General features: G+C 36.3%; 1 protein-coding gene across 4 annotated transcripts in view; it reads right to left on the reverse strand.

Moving 5' to 3' along the window:
* Window positions 1–832: 832 nt before the first annotated feature.
* The window catches only part of LOC150084203 (sodium/potassium-transporting ATPase subunit beta-like), a 103,409-nt gene continuing 77,614 nt past the window's right edge, over window positions 833–26,627 (reverse strand). For 3 of the 4 annotated variants that reach the window (XM_090375097.1, XM_090375095.1, XM_090375096.1), the window contains exons 6-8: window positions 19,068–19,169; window positions 8,120–8,287; window positions 833–976 (exon numbers count right to left, since the gene is read on the reverse strand). In XM_090375097.1, coding sequence (XP_090231223.1) covers window positions 899–976; window positions 8,120–8,287; window positions 19,068–19,169 — 348 coding nt within the window. In that variant the 3' untranslated portion in view covers window positions 833–898. The remainder of the gene's footprint in view (window positions 977–8,119; window positions 8,288–19,067; window positions 19,170–26,627) is intronic. The other variant, XM_090375098.1, reaches the window with a different exon arrangement.

A 26,627-nucleotide genomic window follows, 5' to 3' on the forward strand; every position in this document is an offset into this window, starting at 1 on the left:
TGCAAACAGATACGAAAAGTAAGAATTTATGAATTTTTATTATCTCGGTTCTACAAGCAACGTGACATGACATTTTATTTACAATCATGGGTGTAACAGTGTGCAAGCAAGGAAAGCAGCCACACCTGGGTACAGTTAACTTTGAACCCTGCCATATGGAGGGCTCAGAACCTTCTAGCATCAAATATCTGCTGGAAAAATAAGGGGGATAGAAATCAAACCTTGCTCCCAGGCACTGTGGTTCTCTTATTAAGCCACTGTTTACACTGTACATCAATGTGAATTTTACTCTGGAGTAGTTTGAAATAGTACATTTAGCACAATTCCCTGAAACAGATTTTTCACAATAAAGTAATTGAGATGCTATTGAAAAGATGTAGACTGCAGTGGAGATGGATGGAATGTTTACTGATGTGTTTGTCTATCCCAGATTTTTTACAACTCCTGTCTTTGCATTCTGTACAAATTTTTTGATCAGTTTATGCTGAATTTTAAAATCAAAATTATATTTTATTTCATAAAGTATAATGCCATTCAAAAGTTTTTAAATAAAACATTAAGACATTTAAATGGAAATCTGATATAATATGTTCATTTTAAATCCTTCCTTAAAACCTTGTGTATATCTTCTTTTTCAAAAAATTATTACGGCACTTAGTTTTTCTGTGACACATCTATGTAAGATTAGTGAGTATAATTAACAAAACATTTCTTCTTTTAAAACATTTGCACTGGAGCAGGCATCTCTAGTGAGCTCTCAAAAAGTAATACTAATTGGAATATTATCTCTCTCTCTCTCTCTCTCTCTCTGCTTTTTTTTTTTTTTTTTTTTTTTTTTAATAGAAATACTGAAGTAATGTTGCTTTTCTTCCCAGACCTTAGGATAATGTCTGTAGAATTACATTGCTGATTTCACTGAGAACTTGATGGTCACTTGGCCATTATTGCTTAACATGTAAGAATTACTTGCACGTAGCTGGGGGAAAAAAGGAGGAAATATAAAACCAGTACTAAAAAATATATATATAAATGTAACAATAAGAATATAGCATTAAACAATCAAAGAAGCTGCTTTGTACGTTATAAATAATTCCTTTTTTCTCATATAACAAATACACTCAAAACTTATAGGTGATAGGTCAATTGTGACCACAAGTGCACTGCACTTGTGGTCAACAATTGCAATCAAGCTGCCACTGCTACAAAATTTTTCAGAAAAGAACGGTGTGCACTATGTGGCTGTATACCAAACTTCCCACCCATACCACATGAACCATTGTGTGTGAGTCACAGTGTTTTCATGGAGCAAGATCACATTTATGCAGCATTTCTTCACTATTTATTTGATGTGAGGCAGCAACAGATGCATTGCCTCTTCTTTCAGAAGGAAAACATCAAGCCATGTGCCTATATCCCAAAACACTGTGGTCATAATGTTTTTGGCTAAATTCAGGGTCTTTAATTATTTCACTAGTGACAGTGTGCAATGGGTCATGGAGGCTGCTCTTGCTTGAGGAATGACAGTGTATCCATATCTCACTGTCAGTGATGATAATGTTATTCAGGAAACCACCTTTGGTTGCTTCATATTATAAATTGCTCTAATGCATGCATCCGGTATACTTGGTTGTGTTAGTGATCTGATTTGATCAGATCACTAACACAACCAAGTATACGATCCTAAAGTGACAATGTCTTTCAGTATTCAACTTATTGTAGACTATTTCTGTTTTTTTTTTTTTTTTTTAAGGAAGGAATATCAAGTATGGCTGTACTTTCATCCTCGTAGACAATAGTTTCAGTGTGCATATATCTCCAAATTTTTTCTGGTTTTGCCAAGTTTTTGGTATTCATGCCTTTGCTGTTTTCCAGCAAAATTTACTTTTCTTCTAGATTTCAATCAAATTTGTGTTTATTTTTTTAGATTTTTCAAATATATATGTTATTTTTTCTGTTTTATTATTGTTGTATGCATTATTTTGTTTATCAGTATGGACATTAAAACCAACATTAGGTAGCTTTGCTTATGTTTAGAGTGCAAATATCATTCAATGTGCTTAATTATATACTTTCAGTTTCTCTGTCTTGGATATTAGCAGAGTCAGAAGGTTTTACATGATTAATTCTCTTAATTATTTGCTTTAGAAACACCTTGACTAGTGCTGGCCCTTAAACATTTGTAGGTCCAGATGCATGCAGGGTTTTTTTTTTTTTTTTTTAGGTCTTTACACACATTTTATGAACTTTAATAGGTAAATAAATAAGTATAGTACACTAGGCTCTCAATTATCCAGGGGTGGATCATGCAGGCTGATTGGGATATCTGTGGCCCCTCAGAAATCTAATCAGATAAAAAAAAAAAAATATATATATATATATATATATCATAATATTCCTTTATTACGGTATGGTTAAATTTAACATTCTTCTTAGAGTATTTTTTTTTTTTTTTTGTATCCATGGATGGGCATCCATCATGTTAAAACAAAAAGTTGTTCTTTCTATTAAACAAAAACTTCAGCTCATAAATAAACATGAGAAAAGTATCAACTTTAATAATGAGCCTTTACTCAACTACACCGAAGTACAAGAGACACTGCTTTCACTGCCAAGATGATGCTTTGAAGTTTATGTAGCACCATTTACAGGAAGGTAAATCTAAAGCAAAATTGCTTTGGATTTTACCTTTGGTTTTACTTTTTAAAGAAATTGTTTGTATTAAATTTCATGTCGAAACGTCCCACACTGTAGTATATAAATATGAATATTATAAATTGTGATTTATGAATTTGTATTTCAGATCTTCTCATTCTTTAGTATACTACAATGTGGGAAGATCTGACAAAACAAAATTTAAGATATACATCGTTTTTGAAAAAGGAAAACTGTTTTTCCTCTTGGCTTTCCTGCAGATGGTACTACATTAGAATAATCCTTCTCCATTTAATATGACGGATGCAAATTTAAACAACTAGAAGAAGAATGTTAAAATTAATGGTACAGTAGTAACCATTCTGAAGATTATTGAAATATGACTAGACTGAACTAGCAGGCAGAAAGAAAAAAGCACTGGTAGAGGTTTCTGAGAAATTGAAGATAACCTATCCATCTCCTCTATTCCTTATTATTCTAAAACAAAAAGGGTCTTGTCAAGGAACACTCTTAAAATTTAAACAAACAACACGTGTAATGGATTCTAGTATTTGTTCTTATCTAATTCATCTAGACTAATTCAGATTGTAATGAAGTCAATCCACACCTGGAAAATTACAAGTCTACTACTGTATATTACTTTACTTGTCCATAAAACTAACATAGGCAATTCATTTATTTATTACTTTGTAAACTGATCAGTTTTAAAACTGCATATATGTTCTTACTTTTGAAGACAATAATTTATATTACATATCATTTGTTTACTTGTACAAGGTGTGGAAATAAAATTCACACACTGATGCTGTTGCAGTCATGTTTGATAAGTTTGAAAATAAATGGAAGTTGTAGGTTGTAGTTCAAAATCCTCACCCAGATGATGGTACAGAGATTGTCCAGTAGGCTGACAGATTGCAAGTAACAACCAGTTTCGTTAGTAGCATTAACATTCCATGTCATGATTTTGCAATGGAGCAGCGATGAATATCAAATTTTGCTTTAAACTGGAGAAATCTGCAACAGAAATGTATGAAATGTTAAAAACTGTTTATGGTGATGAAACATTGTCACACTAGTGTGTTTGAATGGTATAAGTGGTTCAGAGATAAACATGAGGATGTTCTTGGTGACTCAAGATGTGGGCAATTCCGATTAATCTCTCACAACGAGGACAAAGATGGTGAGTTGGATTCGTCCAATAAGGAGATTCGTCAAATTCTGCACGAAGATTTAAGGAAAGGAGGGTCTGTGCAAAATTTGTGCTGCACAGGTTGTCAAGTTCAGTCTGCAAGCAAGGATAATTTGGTGGGATATAAATGGATGCAAGGGTTAATGATATTCCCATTGCTATCCGAACCGCTACAACTTCTAAAGAGGTTTGTAGTTGGAGATGTCTTGACGGTATGTTAGTTCTGATAAGAATAGCCACCCCACCACGAGCAGGAGTGTCAGAATCCCTGTCTCGTCTAAACATAGAATAATTTTTAATTTTCAGAGAAACTTGTGGTGATAAAAAGGTTTCCTGTAAACATACACCTATTGCTTTCGTTTGTATTAGTAAATCATTCAAGTCATCTATATTACTGCGTAATCCTCTACAGTTCCATTGAAGGAATTTATTCATTTGCTGGATTTATTGGAGGAAGATTGATCTGACTGTTTTTTCTGGGAAGGTTTCTGTCTGCTTAGTTTCGATTTTTCATTTCTGGGAAATGTTGGGCGTCCTGTGTCCATGGTATCATTCGCATGTAACTCAAGTACTGTCTCTTCATCCTCTGACTGAACCTCCATTTCCATGTTGCTAATCCTTGGTTTCGATTTCTTCTGGTTTTCAATAGTAGCTGATTTCGTTGTTTCTGGCAAGGTTGAGATAGCATCAGTTGGGATGCTGATTGGGGTGTTGCTGGTCTCACTGACTGTAGTTTTCTTATTATAAGTTAGCGCAGTTTTGGCCCAGGTGGCAAAGGAAATATTCGGTTCGATGGAGACATCTGTTTGGGTTGCAGCTGAATGGCTATTTTTTGTGACCGATGCATATGATCGGCTAGGCATGGTTAGCATTATTTGCTTTCTTGCTTCAGGGTATGTGACTTTATGTTCCACTTTATACTTTTGGATTTTTTTCCCTGTTTTCCAAAGGTCACACGCTTTAGAAAATGCAGGATGGCTTCCTTTACAGTTTGGGCAAGTGGGAGTGGAAGCTGTACAGTCTCCTTGGGAATGCTCCTTGGAGCCGCAAATAGGGCACACAGCATCGCCTCGGCATGCTGTCTGAGAATGGCCGTACTTCTGGCACTTAAAGCAGCGAATGGGATTCGGGATGTAGGGTCGAATCTTGCAGTTTAAGTAACCTGCTTTTACAGAAGATGGGAGATTCGGAGTACTGAATGTCAAAATAATGGACCTGGTTGGTAATAGGTTGCCATCTTTTTTCGTCATAATTCTCCGTGCATGAGTCACTTTTTGTTCGCTAAGCTCTTGAATGATTTCTTCCTCAGACACATTTAGTAAGTCCCATTCACTGATAACTCCTTTAGAGGTGTTCAGAGTGTTATGGGCTGTTACTGACACAGGAATATTGTTAAAAGTTGTTAATTTTAACAATTTTTCTGAGTGATTTGGCTTAGAAGCTTCAATTAGAAGGTCTCCGGATTGGAGACGTTTAACCATTTTAGGAGATCCAACAACCGATTCTAAACATTTCTGTATTAGGAAAGGTGATAGCTTGCCAATAGGTTGTGTGGATAGAGAATGCATTATCAGAAATGCTGGCATGTCTGTTTGTTTTTCTGTCCGTAGTCTCTTCGGACGACTCAAGTCATGCTCTGAATCAGAGTTGACGGGTCTGGAGCCCGCGGGCTCTAGCGATGGATATGCATCGCAATCCATCGCTGCTCCTTTTAGCCCCGGAAGAGGGAATTCCTTCTCCCAGGTTACCGGCCCCGCCACGTGGAGGCAGGAGCGGTGCCAACCAGTGACCAAGCGATCAGCAGAAGAGGAGAGCAGTAACGTTGCAAGCGGGATTAGCAGTAACGTTGCTAGCGGTGAAGCAGTGACACAGGAATATTGTTAAAAGTTGTTAATTTTAACAATTTTTCTGAGTGATTTGGCTTAGAAGCTTCAATTAGAAGGTCTCCGGATTGGAGACGTTTAACCATTTTAGGAGATCCAACAACCGATTCTAAACATTTCTGTATTAGGAAAGGTGATAGCTTGCCAATAGGTTGTGTGGATAGAGAATGCATTATCAGAAATGCTGGCATGTCTGTTTGTTTTTCTGTCCGTAGTCTCTTCGGACGACTCAAGTCATGCTCTGAATCAGAGTTGACGGGTCTGGAGCCCGCGGGCTCTAGCGATGGATATGCATCGCAATCCATCGCTGCTCCTTTTAGCCCCGGAAGAGGGAATTCCTTCTCCCAGGTTACCGGCCCCGCCACGTGGAGGCAGGAGCGGTGCCAACCAGTGACCAAGCGATCAGCAGAAGAGGAGAGCAGTAACGTTGCAAGCGGGATTAGCAGTAACGTTGCTAGCGGTGAAGCAGTGACACAGGAATATTGTTAAAAGTTGTTAATTTTAACAATTTTTCTGAGTGATTTGGCTTAGAAGCTTCAATTAGAAGGTCTCCGGATTGGAGACGTTTAACCATTTTAGGAGATCCAACAACCGATTCTAAACATTTCTGTATTAGGAAAGGTGATAGCTTGCCAATAGGTTGTGTGGATAGAGAATGCATTATCAGAAATGCTGGCATGTCTGTTTGTTTTTCTGTCCGTAGTCTCTTCGGACGACTCAAGTCATGCTCTGAATCAGAGTTGACGGGTCTGGAGCCCGCGGGCTCTAGCGATGGATATGCATCGCAATCCATCGCTGCTCCTTTTAGCCCCGGAAGAGGGAATTCCTTCTCCCAGGTTACCGGCCCCGCCACGTGGAGGCAGGAGCGGTGCCAACCAGTGACCAAGCGATCAGCAGAAGAGGAGAGCAGTAACGTTGCAAGCGGGATTAGCAGTAACGTTGCTAGCGGTGAAGCAGTGACACAGGAATATTGTTAAAAGTTGTTAATTTTAACAATTTTTCTGAGTGATTTGGCTTAGAAGCTTCAATTAGAAGGTCTCCGGATTGGAGACGTTTAACCATTTTAGGAGATCCAACAACCGATTCTAAACATTTCTGTATTAGGAAAGGTGATAGCTTGCCAATAGGTTGTGTGGATAGAGAATGCATTATAAGGGATTAGCAGTAACGTTGCTAGCGGTGAAGCAGTGACGTTGCTCAGCGAGGGAAGCAGTAACGTTGCGAGCGGTCAGCAGTAACGATGCGAGCGGTGGAGGGATTATTAAAGCACTAGTACTCGCCCTAGGAAAAATCGCTAGAAAATCGCACTAGAAAGATCGCTTGGGAACTATCGCTTGGCACTCGGGGCCTGATTTTGTGCTTTGAGCAGCTGTATTAACAGTAATGATATTTGATAGCAGTGGATTTTTAAATTAAAATGCAAAAAATGCTTCACTTATGAGTGTCACTTTTCAAGTGTGCCTGTATTAAACTGAAGTAGTGTTGTGTGTCTGTTCACTATCAATGTTCAAAATAAGCTATAATTAGTAATCAGCTTCCTGGTATAGATTTAATTTTATCAACTTTAGATACTAAAAGCAAGTATCAGCAATTAAATTATCTATGGTTTAGTATTGGCAAATGATGCAAGGAAGTAAGCTTATACATAAACAAAAAAAACTTCCACATCACCTGCCCATCCCCTCTACTATAATCCCTGTATTGGCATATTAACACAACCCGAAGATTAGCCTGATCTTAGACCAAAGAATATTCATTATTTAAAAATGCTCATTTCACAACACTTTTTTTGCTTTCCAGTTTCTTCCAGATGAAAGTTAATCCACATTAATTTTATAATCTCTAATTTGTAAAAGTTGGCAGCTATGATCGTGAATAATATTATTACCTGGTATAGATGAACATGGTCTTTCTTGTTTGTGGCTAACCTTGATCAACGTGTGGTATTTTGAATGCACTGCACTGATACTAGTTTTTTTGGCTCATGTTATGTGTTAATTGGGTGTACTCACTTTGGCATGTAAAACCAGGATGATGCCTATATTTCTGCCATCATCATATTTGTACTGGTTATAAAAATTAATATATGTACAGTGCTTTGCTTGTTGTTATTGCACATAGCTATTCCTCACTACACAAGAAAATTATGCTTTTTCATCCATTATATCAATGAACATAGTAAGCTGCTATAACCAGTTGTACATTAATTTTCAGATGTACCTTTGTATCAGTCTGCTTTAGTACTCATGATTGTATCTAGTTATCTAATGTGTAATTTACTAAACATTACTAAGTTCCATTTGATAGCAGCAACAACTTACCAGTAAAATTCAACAGCTTGTGTTGATTTTTTTTTGGAAAAGAAATAAATCAAAATAAAATCAAAAAAGCTTACCCAGCAGTGAATAGCTACAGAAGCTCCAATTTTAAGTCCCATAACCTGGACCATCACTAGTGGAGATCGATAATTCATTTTGAACTTGATCTGAGGAAAAAAGAGGCGGGAAAAACCTTTTCTTGGATATATTCTGATGTCATCAATTTCATGCTGATCATTAGTATGCTATGCAAAAAAAAATTATATATTTCTGAAAGGTTCAATGTAGATAGACATTTTAAAATATATCTCATTTATGTATTTTGTGTCTATGCATAAGGTGCTTATATGTTCATATTTTAGAATACAGATTTAATTTTAACAATTTATGCGAAGAAAAGGATTACTCAAGCAAAGAATATCTGGATTTTTTCACGGTAAAAATATATATACAATTAGTAACTCGGTAATTGCAAATGCCTTTCCTTGAATAGTGATCATGACCTTTGTTTTCTAAAAGAGCTGGACAACAAACCAATACTAAAAGTAGATTTTTTTTTTTTTTTTATGATTAACAGAGGTATTATGTTGTACCTCTAACCTCAGTAATAAAGCACCTTGATTTTTCTGCTAATCTGTTAAGGCTGGGAAAATGCCCTCTAAAGTAAGGAATAGTCCTTACTTTAGATTCAGTATCAAAGGCACTCTGAAACTGAACCCTTTTCTGTTAAAAATAAATACATTTTATTCTGCTTCATCTGAATTATGCAAAAAATAATGTGTTTCATATTCCCAGTAATGTTACAACTGCTTATTATATTGCTTGATGTACTCCACAGCTTTACTTTTAAATGTGTGTAGTAGATAATTATTAGGAAAACCATTCCTCACATACAATAGAATGATAATGGGTACCTAGAGGATGGATGCCAGTATCACAATGGTGCATTGGAAGTGTATACATGCACACAACAAAGGGCATATCAGGAATGGTTCATAGCTAAAAAAAATAGCTATGAAGTAATGCCATTTCCTCATTAACTGCATATTAATAATTTATTTTTCTTATAAAACTTTGCATACTTAGAGTAAACCAATTTTCTTATAATATGTATTTTTATTTGTAAGTTCTGAATACATTAGCCATAGATATTAAGCTAGAGCTAAGCTGTTATTGAAATACTGTCCAAGAAGAGATATGACCATTATCAACATTCATGATAGGTTTGCCAGAAGAGAACTGATTAATGATGAATGAAGGAATTGTAGCATGGAAAGATGAGCACTGAGAACAAAGAATAACACTGAAGGCTTTCTACTGCAGCAAGAAAAATTATACATGAGTATCATTCTGTTATATTATTTGTGACAGTGCCAGTCATGTTTTTTCTTATGTAATTCACTTTGGTTTCAAAATTTTTTTTTTTTTTGTTTGTTCTCCGAAGTCTGAGGTCTGCCTGAATAGTTCTGAGACTTATTATTATTTGGAACTGGAACTGGAACTGTCCGGAGCATTAGATACAGTTTCCTTTACAAAATAGTAACCTCCACATGTGGTGCATTCCTTGCAATGTTCTATCCACATTTCAAATGTGCAATCTTTCACTCTTCAGCATAGTGGCTTTGGCTTTATTCACCTCCATGTTATCAATTTGTATCCTCTTAGCTTATGTCAGCATTACCAAAAAAATTATTTGAGTGAGAGCTGAACTATACAACCAATGTTTCAGTGTTGTACCTCTAATGTATGCTGCATATACCACTTATAGGATAATATCAGTAGGATAGGCTGGTATTATCCTACAGCAGAAACCATAGCTTATTCAACATTTTAGCCCTTTTTTTCTAATAAAAATCCTTTGTGTTGTTTGTAAATAATAACAATCACCAGTGACTATTTACAGTGGTGGACAAAAAACTGCATCACCTTAAAAAAAGTAACATTTGTAGTGAAACGTATAAGATATTGTTTGATTACAGTCATTTTGTTTGTCGTAAAGCAAAGGTATTGCATCAGATAATGCTTCTATTGCATCAGCCATTTCTATAAATAGATTTTGGAAGGGTATACACATTCATTAGTATCCTGCTTTGCGGCGGTGTAAGCGTGACTCCATATGTTCAGTTGACACCAAGAAAAAAAATTGTAACTGTTGCTCTGTCCCAGGAAGGGCTTTCTACGCGTGCTATCTCTGATAAAATAGGTTGCCATCAGTCAACAGTATCCCAGGTGCTGAAATTAATAAAGTGTGAAACTAGTGATGTGAAGAGAAGACCTGGATCAGGCCGTAAGAGAGTGACTATGCCTTCCCAAGATTGATATTTGAAACAGCTATGCCTTCGTAATCGACATTCTAGTGCTCCTGATCTTTGACTTTGAGATGGCCTCTGGTGTTGAAACAAGTGCACCAACTATCCAAAGATGGCTTTCGGAATGTGGTCTGCATGCCTATCGGCCCAAGAAGAAGCCTTTGTTGACCCAACAAATGAGGAAGAAGCGACTTGCTTGGGCTAAAACACATGTTTCATGGACAAAAGAGCAATGGGACACAGGCATCTTTTCTGATGAATCGAAATTCAACCTGCATGGCTCGGATGAGAAGTGATATGTCAGAAGACGAAAATCGGAGGCATACCATCCTGACTGCATAACACCAACTGTAAAGTTCCCCACCGGTCATATGATCTGAGGATGCATAACAAACAAAGGGGTGGGGCGAATTAAGTTTTAATGGAATGGTGAATGCAGAAACCTACACTGCTATCTTGGAGGAGCGCCTGAAACCCGTTATTAGTGATCACCACACAGACATCCAAAACTGCATTTTTCAACAGGACTCAGCACCTTGCCACACAGCAAAATTGTTAAGTTTTATGCTATTTAGATTTAATGATGAATTTGTCTTCTTGTCTCACATGGCTCACACCAATGTTTTCCCTCATTTTTCTCCCTCAAGGTGCAGTCATACCTCAGAAATGCTGGCATTACAGTGTTGGACTGGCCTGGCAACAGTCAGATTTGAACCCTACTGAAAATTGCTGGTATAAAATAATGTCATCTAAAATTGCTCGGAAGAAGCCAACAAGTAAGATTCAGCTGCAGGAGAGCATTCTAAGCGTGCCATGAAATTGGGCAACTGTATATCCAGAAGGTAACTCTATGCCAGATCATTGCAAGGCTGTAATTGCAGCTCGAGGAGGAACAACAAAATATACAAAATATCGAGGACTTATTTTGCTGATTTACAGTACATAATACTATTATGTTAACTTGTAATTTCAGTTTGAACACATAAATGCAATAAAATGTGTTTGGTTGTCATTGATTGCCATTTGCATGATTTCTCATATTTCCATTAATTACGCATTTTTACCCTTTGGGAAGATATGATTTATGGCAATTAGGTATATCAGGTGGAGTCTTTTTATTGGATTTCATTCACAGAGATATATATATCCCATCTAACAAATGCATTTCGAACATTTCTGCAACCCACAATGCAGCTCAAAACACATTATTTGCAAAATTCACAAGTGATGCAGTTTTTTTGTCTGCCACTAGCTATAGGATAGGATGCAAAACCTCTAGAAGGAGCATCACAAAATTTTTGGAGTGGTAGGAAATTTTAAATAACAATGCTCTGCTTAATGCATCCAGTCATTAATCCCAGCATCTCCTGGCCAATTGTTTCCAATTTCAAATAAAACAATCATATATCTTTGCCTTAAGTGTACAACATTGTTTGCATTTAAATGTTATGGAAGTATACTTTATTTTAATATTAGTATTGGCAAGGTGATGATGCTAGGAAGCAAAAACATACACCTTATCCTCACTTCATTTGCCAATACCTTCTAAGAATTTATCCAATTTTTTCAAATTAAACTACTTGCTTCCACAATACTTGGTGGCAGTTTATTCCAACAATCAGTTACTGTTTGACTGAAGACAAATTTCAACACTCCAATTCTGCAATTGCTTTTTTCAATATAAATCCTTTTTCAATTTATGCCTCTTCTATTTGCTGCCTCAGAAAGAGTAAAAGGCATATAATTTACTCCAACCCTTTTTTTTTTTTTTTTTTTTAAGTCCCAAGCCTGATTTTAGAAAGTGTGTAGATCTGTTGGAATGGGTGCAGAGAAGAGCTCCAAAAATTAGGTAGGGGCACAGAAACGTATCCTTATCTGAAAATCCGTATTGAAAAAGTTTTATCACGAGTGTCCTGCAATCCTGCATGGACAGAATTCCAAAACTTTCAAATTTAGTCCTGACACCCTGGATCAACACCTTATGTTGATCCAGGGTGTCAGGACTAAATAAACTACAAAGTAAAGCCTTGAACTGCATATACTTAATATATACTCTCGAACTGCATATACTTAATATATACTCTCGAACTGCATATACTCAATTAGGTCACCATGCAAATGGATAGTCAGCACACAGTTTCCAGATGCTCTGCAATTTTCAGATAAGGATACGTTTCTGTATCCCTAACTAATTTTTGGAGCTCTTCTCTGCGCTCATTCCAACAGATCTACACACTATCTAAAATCAGGCTTGGGAACCTAATTTTAGAAAGGACTTATTCCTCCTCTATTTATGGCTGCCATTAGATTATTAGTCTATCTTCTAAAAAAGTTTCGTGAGCCACCTAACATTGCCTGAATAACATCCGCAATTATTATAATCTTTCTCTTTAAGTGTATGTTATTAATATAAAAGCAGGCTCTTCTTGCTAAGAAGTATAGGCCATATTGTAAAAAACTCTACCCCATGAGCCTTGAACAATCTCTCCAGACCTGAATTTGATTGAAAAAGTTTTATCAAGAGCGTCCTGCAATCCTGCATGGACAAAATTCTAAAACTTTCAAATTCAGTCCTGACACCCTGGATCAACACCTTATAACTACAAAGTAAAGCCTTGAACTGTATATACTTAATATAATTAGATTTATATAACAGTAACATCTTTTGTGTCCTTAATATATATATATAATTGTTCTATGGTATTATGTATTATGTCTGCAGTGGCCAAAAACATTGGCCACTGCAGACATAATACTGATCAAGTCATCAAATGCAGACATCGTGGGATTATCAGAGATATAGTATCATTCAGAATTTGAATTATGGGAGTACAATATGTACTGAAAGGACAAACATGATAGAAATGGGGAGGGGTTATGTTCTTAGTTAAGAAGCATATTATATCTAAGGCAGTGTATCTAGTCAACATGGGTGGTCAGTACAATGTTGAGTTAATCAGTTGTGACAAATACTAGGGAAAAAAAAATGAGAGTAAGAGTAGACCTGATGATTGTGATAAGTATTACAAACAACTATACAGAGAAATAGAGTGGGCCAATAAATCAGAATGTCTTCAAATCAATATTCTAGCAAAGGTTTATTTTTTGGTACTTACCTCATTTATCCATATGTTAATTACATTGAAGTTTTGAAAGGTAAAGACATTAAAAGCACAAATTAATTAAAAATTAAAAGGTTGAGATACATTAGTCATTTAATTAAGATTAAGCCTGGAGGAAGAAGTGCACTGCCTATTCTCTGCCTGATATAAAGATACACACATATATCAAACACAGGACATCTTATCGGTCAATCAGGTTGTGAGGCTTGCTATACAGGCAGCACCACTACAAAATATGGTTCAACAAAAACAGTGAATACATGAGCATATTACCACTTCAAGCACTAAGCTTACACAGCATGTACAGGCTCATAAACATAATTCTTCTATTGATTCCACAATTACCCTAATCAAATTAAAGACTAATTATAAATTACTGCTATATGAAACACTAGCAATAGAATGGTTCCTCCATAACACTTCGCTTGAAATAGTGAATGCAAAATTGCTGGCTAGCTTTTCTCCAATATGGAGTCTTATGCACATCAAATTCCCACATGTCTGAGCACAGCATCATGGGAAATCTTGAACTCTTTTTAAACTCTGTTTCTACTCACATCTTCAGCCAACTGACGACGAATGTTTTTGAAAGTCTACCATTTGGACTCTTGGCTTTTTACATTTCAACATTCAAGATTTTAGTTTCCATTTACATAGTAATTTTTTTTTTAGATGACAACTGGGGGATTAGGCAGTACACTTCTTCTTCTTCTTCCTCTGGGCTTAATCTTAATTAAATAACTAATATATCTCAACCTTTTTATTTTTAATTAATTTGTGCTTTTCATGTCTTTATCTTTCAAAACTTCAATGTAATAGAAACACTAGCAATAAAAAGCTAAGCTATACCTACGATCTAGTCATTACATCACAGCACATAAGGACTCCTTAAAATATCAAGAGTCAACTTCAATGTAATTAACATACAGATAAATGAGGTAAGTACCAAAAAATAAGCCTTTGCCAGAATATTGATTTGAGCAATTAACAAATGGTGCTTTAAGATTTACTATAAATTCTTATCAGAATGTCTTATAATGGAGGACTTTAATTTCAAAATATTGGGACCCTTGAGTTAGTCACTCACACACTAGCAAGGCTTGTAGATTTCTTGGATGATTGTTCTCTACACTAGCATGTTAGAGAGGCAACAAAAGAAAGAAGCAATACTCTTGATATGATTATCAGAAGTGACCTTTTATGCTTAACATCTGTAAAGGGCTTTTGCCTTGCCCTTATAAAGGTGCTACAATGGTCTGAGAGATTTTAAATTCTATAAAGTGGATCAACTAAGTAACTAACAGAAAATTTTAATGGTAAGCAGTCAGGAATGCAGTCATAGAAGCTACTAGGCTTTTTATACCAACTAAGAGATACTGTTCAAGGGTTAGACATAAATGGATGAGACTTGTGGCAGAGAAGAAAAATGCATGGGATGCATATAAATTATCAGGTGGTATAAAAAGCCTAGTAGCTTCAGAAATGAATGGTTTAACTCTTAATCATCCTATTCAGGTTGCTGATAAGCTGAATAGGTATTTTACATCTATATTCACATGAGAAATTCTTTAGGGAATGGGAGTTGCTACAAGTTTATCAAATTCTAACTGAGAGCTGAATGATTTTGTGATAACTGAGAGGAAACTGGAGAAGTTGTTGAAGCTAAATGTAAAGCAAGCATCTGGAGTGGGTGGGATCTATCCCAATTATATTAAAGGAGGCAGCAAAATAAGTAAGAAAACCTTCAGCCCTGATTATGAAAGCATTCTTGAATTTATGGATGGGGGTTCCTGTGGAGTGGAGATTTTGCAAATATCAGTAGAACAGTGCCACAGTATACATTCAGGGGGAACAAAGGGTGACATGAATAATTACAGATCTGTTAACTTGACTTCTGTTCCAGGGAAAATAGTGCAGTCACTAGTTAAAGAAGAAGTAATGCAGGACAATCTAGACAGGAATTCAGTTATACTGCAGGCTTACTGTCCAAGTTTGCAGATGCTTTACCCAGTATGTTGCATCCTCTAATAGATATCTGATTTGCTGACTTGAAGGTGGCAAGTACAAATCAAGAGCTTCATCATGTTGATCTGTTATCAGAATCTGCTTCATCAGGTGAAATTTAATTTAATTCCCCTTTAAATTCGAGTAGAAAAACAAAGCAATTCTAATGCATCATGAGCACTAGGTCCATTTTTATATGTACAGTAGTTCCTAACATAGGGTAGCCCATATAAGAAAAGTAAATGAAATGGAACCGAGCCTATTTTCTGTTGCAAATATCAGTAGAACAGTGCCACAGTATACATACACTGAGTGATCACTGAATTATGGCCACCCCTATGAAAACTGATTGTGACCCGTTGACTATGTGAGGTACAAGAGTGCCGAGTTAGTCGACCTACATAGCATAGATAGGTGTCAGTGGTTCAGAAGGTAGTAAAATTCCGAGCGTGATGGGTAAAAGGAAGGATTTATCCAACTTTGATAAAGGACAGATTGTAGGAGCTTGATGAGCTGGTGCCTCGATTTCCCAAATGGCTGAACTGGTGGGGTGTTCGAGAGCTGCTGCAGTTAAAGTGTACCAGGACTGGCATCAATATGGTCAGACAATGACCGAACGGCCAAACTGCAAAGGTCAGCGAAAGGTTGATGTTAGAGGTGAGCGCTGGGTCTGACAACTCGAACAGGCGCAGTACTGTTGAAGGGTTGACTATCCAATACAATATGGGCCAACTCGGAACAATATCTGGCATGATGATCATGCATCGCACACATTATTATTATTAGCTATATGGTGTAAGGAAGCCTGAGGCTTATGCTGCACCAGCCAAAAAAAAAATTCCCAAGTTACCCTCAGAGAGAGAAAGAGAGAGAGAGAGAAGTAGAAGGGAATCACCAAGAAAGAGAAAAATGATGACATCCAGCTCAGGACCCTGGGTGGGCTATACCAGCAGATGACCCCTACGGCATCCTCTCCTAACCAAGGTTCATAGGCGTAAAAGACTCACATGATGCAAAGAGCATGCAGGTTGGACATTAGAAGACTGGAAGAAAGTGTGCTAGTCGGATGAGTCACGTTATTTACTCCACACCGTGGATGGTCGTGTACGGATTTGGTGTCAACAACATGAGGCTCTTGATCCATCATGCATGGTATCAAAAGTGCAGGCCTGTGGAGGTAGTTGTATGGTGTGGGGCATGTTTCACTGGCAGAAACTTGGACCCCTGGTGCATGTGGAGCAATGTATCAGTGGTCTCCGCTATCGTCAACTGCTTGCTGACTGTGTACACCCCACTATATTACACTTTTTCCCGAATGGTGATGGTGTCTTCCAAGATGACAATGCACCAAGCCATCAGGCACTTGTTGTGCAGGAATGGTTTGAGGAACACAGTTCCGACTTCCAGCATATCACTTGACCTTTAAACTCCCCCCCCATATTAATCCCATAGAGCACTTGTGGAACTCTATGGAAAAGCATATCAGGCATCTGGATACACCAATCACCTCCATACCTGCATTGCTGACCGCATTACACACAGCTTGGTTGGCCATACCTCCCGAACGTTTCCGACATCTTGAATCAATGCTACGTTGGATAGCTGATGTACTGAGGGCAAAAGGAGGATCTATGAAGTATTATGTAGGTGGTCATAACTCCGTGATCACTCACTGTATATATATAGTGGATTCCGGTTATTTGGGGCAAATCTTAAAAAACAGAATCCAATCGAGAAAATAGCCAGGGTTTACTTCGCTTAATTAGGACAAAATGCCATTTAATCGGGGCAGAAGACTGCAGCACTGGAGATTACCCTACGATTGTCTCCGACCTTACCACGTGGTTCAGTCGGATTTCTAAGGTCACAACCATTAAACAATAAAAACAATTAGCAGTCACCTGTTTATTGGGCTTTTCTGTTAGTGCAATCTATCATAAACGGATAGTAAACTCGATCTTACTGAATTTGCGATAATACCGACAGCTGGAATTCTGTGGGTTATTTCCATGAACTCTTCAATCATATAAAAAAATTAATTTTCAGAATCTTCTCTTCATTCCTATTTTTAAAGCTTCTTAACGTGTTACTCTGTTCTCACTTGCGCATATCGTGTTACTTGCAATTTGTTTGTGCCGAGTTCTTTGTTATTGATACTTATTTTTTTACATTTTAACCCCACCCACAAATGTCAGTCAACTAGTTAGTATGTAGATATTACAGTACGTATTAATTATTCCGATTATCACGTATATTCTTCCGATTTTCGGGTATCATTTAATTTTTTAATTGGTAAGGTAATAAAGGGTAAATTTGTGCTTAATATATTTTTACTTTTATAGCCTTTGGATAATATTCCTCCTATTTTTGCTCATTAGAATCGCTGCTTGATAGAATTAAAATTCAATTCACAAACGTGATCACAATGACTGGCGCTTACTACACATTGTATAGTGAACGGTACTTTACTGTGGTGAGTCCATCATAACGTGATTTGATTGCACAGTGAATCAATTGTAAAGTGGGGGTCCATTGTATTTTTAACTTCTTTTACGTGAAACTTCGGATAATTGGGGCAGCTGCTTAATCGGGCCAAAATGTACTAGTCCTGATGTGTCCCAAATAACCGCAATCGACTGTATTAGAAGAATAAATTTGGATAATTGAGAATCCTTTTTTTGAAGGTTTGGAAACAAGAAATAGTGGACTATCATTCAAAATAGAGCTTGAGGAAGTTTCAAATCATCATCAACCCCCCCCCCCCCACCACCACCAGATGGAATACTGCTGCGACTTGTAACATACAGAATTTCCTTGACAAAATCAAGCAAAAGGTGAAATGTGAACCAATGTAAATACGGGTATTGTTTTTGAAAAAGGCACACAGTCCCAAAAAATGAAAGTTTGATGCTATATCTCAAAGAAAGCTGGGATTTCTTGTAAAAATTGTGATCAGAGAATGATCAAGGGCATTTGAGCATTTTCATACTGAATTCAAATCCGGTAGACATTAACCAGTGCTGGCTTGTGCAGTTATATGGTGTATTGTTTTAAGTAGTCTGTATGAGGACTTTTAAAGAACAAAAGTAGAGGAAGCAAAATGGTAGCTAGTTGTCACAAACAACTGCCAATTGGTTTACAAAAAAGCAGGAAAATAACAGATGGCAGGTTTGATATATGGAGCTGCAAAAATTTAATAAGAATCTGAAAATTATAATGCCAAATAAATCTTTGCACAAAGTCTCGAATGACAGTTATCACAAATGCTTTTCAGAATACAAACAAATGCTAAATAACTGGATCATGAGACTTTTTTATCCTGTGATAAAAATGTGATAAAACATTTTTTATCCTGTGATAAGAATAAAAAAAGATTTTCCCCCCTGCTTGGACTGTGATCTAACTTTTACAATAACAGCTAATGAAGAACTATGAAACCTTACAACACATTATTTTAAAGAAACACTTATATGTAAGTTACAAATTTCTTGCAGTGCTCATTTTTATTGGTTCAGTGTAATTTAGTTATTTTAAATCAGAAGCTAAGCATATTCTAGTGATAACATGATATTAAAAAAAAAACATATTACCAGAGGATGGCATCCTACAGAAAAAAATCCAGAATCATAATCACTCAACCAGCTCTCATCTACACTGTCTTCTGGGTAAATGGATGGTCTCCAACCTTCAGACTAAGAAAAAAATAATTAAGAGCTGGCAAATACATATTAGTACTAACTTTTAATGGGGGAGGAAGGAATATGGCAGTTTGTAGCCTTATTATCAATACAGTGAAGTCTCAATTTTACACTCACTGATTTATATATTTTACAATTTTATATGTTTTTATTGGTACCAGTGAAAATTCAAGGATCATATGCAAACTTACATTACCACAAAAACAATGTTACATTTTCTTTTAATTACATTTTTAGTTAGTTAATTTCAAAATTTGAAATCTTATATTTATCTGCCATGTTTTAACATTATCAGACTAAAAATGGTAAAAATAATGCTCTTCAATTTTAAACATTCACCAGCAATGGTATGACAGCTGCACTGGAGCTGACACAAGCAAAATTCATACTAACTGATGCTGATCAATGCACATATTATTTACTGATAGGTCCATTTTTACTCCCTATCTGAACAGCAAAAGGTGATGAAATAGGGGAGGGTGCAGTATTAGAATTGCTACAAACAGCAGCACAAAAAATCAGGGGAATAATGAATCAATTAAAAACAAATGTTATGTTAGGCTGAACCTTTACCTTTAAGCTGACTACCTGGGTGGCTTCAATAGTGACTGACCAGTTTGATGTGAAAATTTAATCCATAATTTAAAAAAAAATCCATAGTTTAAAAATATATATACAAATAAATGAATCGGATCAAAGAGGTAAAAAAAAAAATATATATATATATAATGCATACTTTTCTGTATGCTTTTTACATTTCATATACTTATTTCATGCAATACTAAAAGATACAGAGTCATTTCATTTTTTAAATTAACTATACAAAATTAAAGCTTCAAAATTATAAAACAGATAATACTATTTGACCTTAATGAAATACACAATAATAATATTGTATATATAAATGTAATTAATTACATAAAATATATACAGCATAAATATATACTTTTGTATGAAGTGTTTACAAGTATGAAACTTGTAAACACTTGTAAAAACAGTAGAGAGACATTGTTAGAGTGGTCATTAATTAACCTTAATTACCCTAAACTGCCCTCTTTTGAATAGAGCCTAGATGCCTGAGAGAGGTTTTGGGGACACTGCCCCCGAATATTTGGACAATATTCAAAGGTAGAGTGGATTTGAGATTTGTACAGAGCGAGCAACTATTTGGAAGAAAAGTAATGCCGAAAGGGAAAGAAAATAGTCCACTTTTTTAGGTGCAATCAACATCAGAGAAATTAACAAGAACAAACTGGAATGTGCAAAAAACAATTCTCATATTTTTTAATCTTGGATGTAGTTAAGAAGACTATCTTCACCTTTCATGCGGCATTAGTAGTGGTGTATGATGCACGAAAGCAAGCCTATACAGCATCAGCCAAAAAAAAACAACTCAAACAATTCCCATTTTATCCATCTCTTCACTCTAAAAAGTCTGTCTAGTTCTTCCTTGAATTTATTTAAACTATGAACTTCCACAATGACAGAATGGAAGTTTCTTCCAGCACTCAACCACTTGCTGGCCAAAGGCAAATTTTCGAACATCTATTCTGCAACCATCTTTCCTCAATCTTTCCTCATCATGAAGATGTGTATGTATGCACATCTTCATTGAAGATGTGCATACATACACCCTATGTATGCACATCTTCCTTTTTATATAATGATTTCAGTTTCTTCCCCTCGAGTATGTATTCTGAGCAAGAGGAAGAATCCCATTGGCATTGAGCTTGCTCAAACCTTTCAAAGCCTTAAACATCTCAATCAGATCACCTCACAGGTGCCACCTCTAGTCTCCAGACACTGAAAATTGCAGAACTGAAGCCTTTTTTGGTAAGAGCACCCTTTGTTCCCTTCATTAATCTTGTTGCTCTTCTCTGTACTCATTCCAGCAGCTCTACATCCTCCCTAAAATAAGCCTTCAAAACCTGTATTTACTGCAGTCCTCAAGGTGTGGCCTGACCATTGCCTTATACAAAGGAATAATCATCACTTATCCCTACTAGCAAAATTTGTGTATAATATTGACAAAACCCCATGAGGTGTCCTGGCAGCGTGTATGCACTGCTCAGAGAACTTCATATTTGACTGCACAGTTATCCCCACGTCTTTTTTTATTCCCCACTACCCTGAGTGTAGTACCACACAGTTGTTATGTTACTCTGGGGTTACTGCTACCTATATGCAGTATTTGCATTTGTCAGTGTTAAATTTCAGCTTCTCAGCCCATCTGCCTAACTTTTCTAGATCCTGTTGAAGTAGCATACTGTCATTAACAACCCTGCCAACCTTTGGATCATCTGCAAACTTGAGCATTAAGCCTGATATACACCTTCATCCACATCATCGATAAATATAGAAAACAACAATGGGCCAAACATCAAACTCTGGGGGGCTCCACTACTAACATTAGTCCACAAAGAGCAGTTTCCATTGATTAACACTCTCTGTCTTCTTCCACTCAACCATCACTTTATCCATAGCAGCAACTTGCCCTTAATGCCAAACTGCTCCAATTTGTACAGCAGTCTTCCATGTGCAACAGTATCAAAACCTTTCCTGAAATCCAAGTACATGATTATTTTTTGCATTCAGTTATTTTATTATTTTTGGCATCCAGTTCCTTTGTGACGATATCATAGTATCCAATGAAACTGGTCAAACAAGATTTCTCCTTAAACCCATGCTGTGTCTGATGAACTATAACTGCAGTCTTGTCTAGATGATCCTGCATTACTTCTTTAACCAGTGACTCCATTATTTTCCCTAGAACAAAAGTTAAAATATAAGTCTGCAATTACTCATGTCACCCTTTGATCCCCTCTTTGTGAATTGGGGATACATTCGCACTTCTCAAGTCTGTGGCTACCTCGCCTGAATTCAAGGATGCTCATAATTATGGCTAAGGGTTTGCTTACTTCCATTGCTGCCTCCCTTAATATAATTGGATAGATCCCATCCACCCCAGATTTTTGCAACCAATAGTATTTAAGCTGCCTAATCAATTCAGCAGTCTTATCACTCACAGTGGAATACACTTTGCCTTCATAATGAGTTTCTCTGGTATTGCACTACTTTCAAAGAAATGACATCGCTAAAAGGTTAATCTGTCATTTGCTTAAACAATGAGGCAATACTAGAAACAGCCTGTTTCAGGACTTAAGGTCTATCATCAAATAGCAATAATCTCTTTTAAATAATTGTCAGATTAAACTTTTTGCTACGTTGTTTGAAGGTAGTGCAATACCAGGGCAGCTTGTTCTGAAGGCAATACTTGTTCTGCTAAAACACATGAAAGAACAAGACAGTAGTCTGCCCCCAACTTCACATAACTGAATGAAATTTCCTACATTGATTTGATATATTTTTTTTATAAGCATGGTAATCTGCCGTAAAAGTTTTAAAACTTAAAATATGGGGTTTTTTTGTGAAATTTTTGGAAATTATTGCCCACCTCGCAGGACCATCTTTTGGTGTTTTAGTGAGAGTCTTCATTCTGAGGCTTCACTTGCATTACATGCTGTATTAAAATACTCTTGTGTTAAATCTAATTTTTATGTTTTTAAAGAAATTTGAAAGCATTTCTATAAATTTGGTGTTTAAGTTATTTATGCAGCACTAATTCCAGTACTTGCTAATGATTTTGCTAACAGAAAATATTTATCTTAGAAATATGTGTTTACAAATTAGTTTGGTGAATTTTATTATTGGTATAAAATTGTTGAATTATATTTTTAGGCCCCATTTTCTGGAAGGCTCTAGTGCCTAATAGAAAAAATGGCCTGCCACTTCACCAGACAGAATCTCAATGCATTCGTAAACATTTAAAACTGTGGAGAACAGAATCGTTACTTTTTTAAATCAAAATTGTATTATGTTCACTTCAATGAATGCAAATGTAAAGCTTCTTGGTAAAATACATGTTGATTCCACTTTCAGTATACGTACTGTATTTTAATTTTTGCATGAATTACAATTTTCTGTATTTAAACTTTTTCTCTTAAAACCTAACATGTATTAACTAGGAAGCAGGAAATTCTTTAATGGATTAAATTTTCACATTACACCAGCCAATCACCATTTAAGCTACTCAGATGGTTAGCTTAAGGTTCAAGATTTGGCCTAGCATAACCTATTTTGTCATTAGTGAGCTGACTATTCACAGTTATTCACTGAGTTGGCCTTCATACCATTTGTAATATCTCCCACCTAGCCAGCTCTCTTCATTTTCGTCTCCTTTTGCTAGTCACGGTGGGCAATAAAAATTGATCTATTTGCAAACAGTGTGTATGTGCATTGATCAGACAGAATCAATTAGTGTGAATTTTGCTTGTTTTGGGTCAAATGCAGCTATCTTACTATTCCCATTCGTCTAGCCATGTGAACAATGAATCTTAGTTAACAGGCTTTTGTTAGTGTGGTGCTAACATCAATAATAATCCTGACACTGAAGTGTATCAATCTTATTAAAGCACTTTAAAATAATTTTTCATTATATACATTTATCTTTTTTGTGCTAGGATTGTCCGTGTGTGTGTGGGGGGGGAATTGGCCAGCCTCATTTCTTGAGGTTGTTAACTAATTTGTACTGATTAATGATTCAATATTAATGTAAATCCAACCTACATATTTAGTAATGCATCCTCCTTTCTCCTAATAGTTTAGAATGCTGAGCAGTTTTTGAACCCATAGAAGCATAAGGGCTTCCATACCACACTGTGTACATATATTTTGGAAACTTAACATTACTAAACTGTAGTCAAATTTTATGTATGTACTCCATGAATATAATTTTAAATTGTCATATATTACTATCATCTATTATATATTCCCCCAGTACTGGTAGAGGCATACAGTAATAGGCAATTTTGCACATACTGTATTACCAAGCAAGACAGATGGGAAATTCCAGTTTAGAAGTTGCTGAAACCATTAAGAAGAGTTCTGAAATTAGAAGATATACCAGGAATCGTGGATTCATTACACTGAATGCTACACTGTTAATAAAATGGGGATCACTGCAAACAGCTGCTTTAGATGTTTTCCTTTCAGGGGTTTATTTCAGTTTATTTTTATATTTTGTAATGTTGAAATACTTTTGAGACATATGTTTACAGGAACTGTTTTCTGTAGAAAATGCTCCTACATTTGTTCCATGAAATTTTGAAACACCCTATGTATGCACATCTTCCTATTTATATAATGATTGGATCAAATCTGATGAGCTTTGGAACACACCTCAAGATGAACGTGATTTTTTTTTTTTTAAAGTAGTTTATATTTTGTTACATAAACCTATAGCATAAACATGCATTGTTCCTTTATTCACAGTTCAAGCACATGCTGAGGTAATCATTGCCCATTCAGAACATATTGACACATTTACATGTGTCAATATGTTCTAAATACGCCACAAATTGTCAAACTAATAGAGTAAGCTTCTCTGCGAAAAGATCTAAACCTACCAAACACTTCCTAGTCCATTTCGCAAATATATATGGTCTCGGTTCTAATCTCAACGATATCCATTTCCACTTGCAGTCTCCCAAACATCATGTAATTTTTCTGACAGAATCTCAGTTATTGGATGATTCAACTACTGCTCATCTCAGTTGCCCAAATTATTTGCTGTATGATTTCTTTCACCTCAAAGGTGGTACTTGTGCATATGTCTGTTCCGATATTCCCTGTCAGAGACTTGGTAATTTGGAATCTCTGGCTTAAAATCTCTCTACTTCATTCTGTCAAATTCATCTGTTGTCTCTACAGTTCTCCCAACTCCACTAATCACTTGGAGCTCTTTGGCTTCCTCTCTTTGCAACTTGACTTCCTCCAGTCCAACTTTCCTAACAGTGAGGTAATTTTTCTTGTGATTTTAATGTTCACAATTCCAGCTGGCTTCCATTTTCTAGTCACACCGACCCAGCTGATCGAGGTGCTGAGGCTTTTGCAATTACTAATGACCTCGCACAGATTGTTCATTTACCTACCAGAATACTGGACGATCCTAACATACAGCCAACACGCTTGATCTTTTTCTCACAAACAATCCTTCTAAGTACATGGTCGAAGTGAGCGGTCCTTTAGTCACCTCAGATCACAACTTGGTGATTGTCTCTTCTCCAATGGAGCATTTATCTCATGGCTATTCCCAACCTTGTGTTGTTTGGCATTACAAGAATGCAAAATGGGATGACCTGGGAGATTTCTTTTCCTTGGTCGGATTACTATTTCAAAACTTCTGATGTCAAAGTTTGTTCAGATTGTGTCAGTGAAATTATTCTTGTAGGAATGGAATCCTTTATTCCACACTCCACTTTAAAATCTCACCCTTTATCTAAACCTTGGTTTTCCAATAAATGAGCTAAGGCTGTTCAAGAGAAGAATGTTGCATATCATAATTGGCTTGTTTCCAATTCTTCAATTTCATTTTTTGCATACATCAAAGCTTGCAACAATTGTAAAGCAGTTATTAATCAGTCCAAACTAGATTTTGAACAGGATAAGTGTAGAAAACTTGCTTCTTGTCCTAATGGTAGCCGAGCATTCTGGTCACTTGCCAAAGCTATTGGCTGCAACTTTTGCCCATCTCTGCTCCCGCCTCTGTCAAAACCAGATGGTTCTGTTGTCACTTCAGTCAAGGATAAAGCTAGCCTGCTAGCATCCTATTTTTCTTTCAACTCATGTATTGATGATCTTGGTAAAACACCTCCCGCCATTCCCAACACGCTCCATTCAATGACTCCTGTAGTCTTCTGTCAAAATAATGTCAAAACAATTTTCACAAACCTTGATGCAAAGAAAGCTCCAGGTCCTGATGGTAGTTCTCCACTTGTTCTCAAAACCTGTGCTCCTGAACTTACTCCTGTTTGAAGCCTTTTTTTCACTTTCTTATTCCAAAGGTGCTTCTGCTTGGAAATTTGCTCATATCCAGTCAGTTCCTAAAAAGGGTGACAAATCCCTCCCATCCAATTATTGTCCAATTGCAGTTACTTCTACTCTTTCTAAAGTAATGGAGAAATCAATTAACTGCCAACTCTTAAACTACCTAAAAACCTTCTGTCTGATCAATGATCGCCAATATGAATTTCATCAGTGTCAATCGACTGGTGATATTTTGACTTGTGTTACCCATTTATGGACAAATTCAATGAAAACGTTCGGTGAAACACAAGCAGTTACTCTTGACATCTGAAACGCTTTTGATCGCGTTTGGCATAAAGGTCTTCTAAACAAGCTTCCATCTTATGAACTAATGAGAGTCATGGCAGAGAAGAAAAATGCATGGGATGCATATAAACTATCAGGCAACACAAAAGCCTATGGCAGATATAATCTAGTCTGTAATCAAGTCACAAAGGAGGTTAGGCAGGTGAAGGCAGATTATGAGAAATCTTTGGCAAAGGATGCTAAGAAAAATATCAAGGATTTCTTTACTTATATAAACTCTAA

The sequence above is a fragment of the Mastigoproctus giganteus genome, chromosome 6, assembly GCF_048544385.1.
Source record: "Mastigoproctus giganteus isolate SK-2022 chromosome 6, ASM4854438v1, whole genome shotgun sequence".
NCBI classification, from domain to species: domain Eukaryota; kingdom Metazoa; phylum Arthropoda; class Arachnida; order Uropygi; family Thelyphonidae; genus Mastigoproctus; species Mastigoproctus giganteus.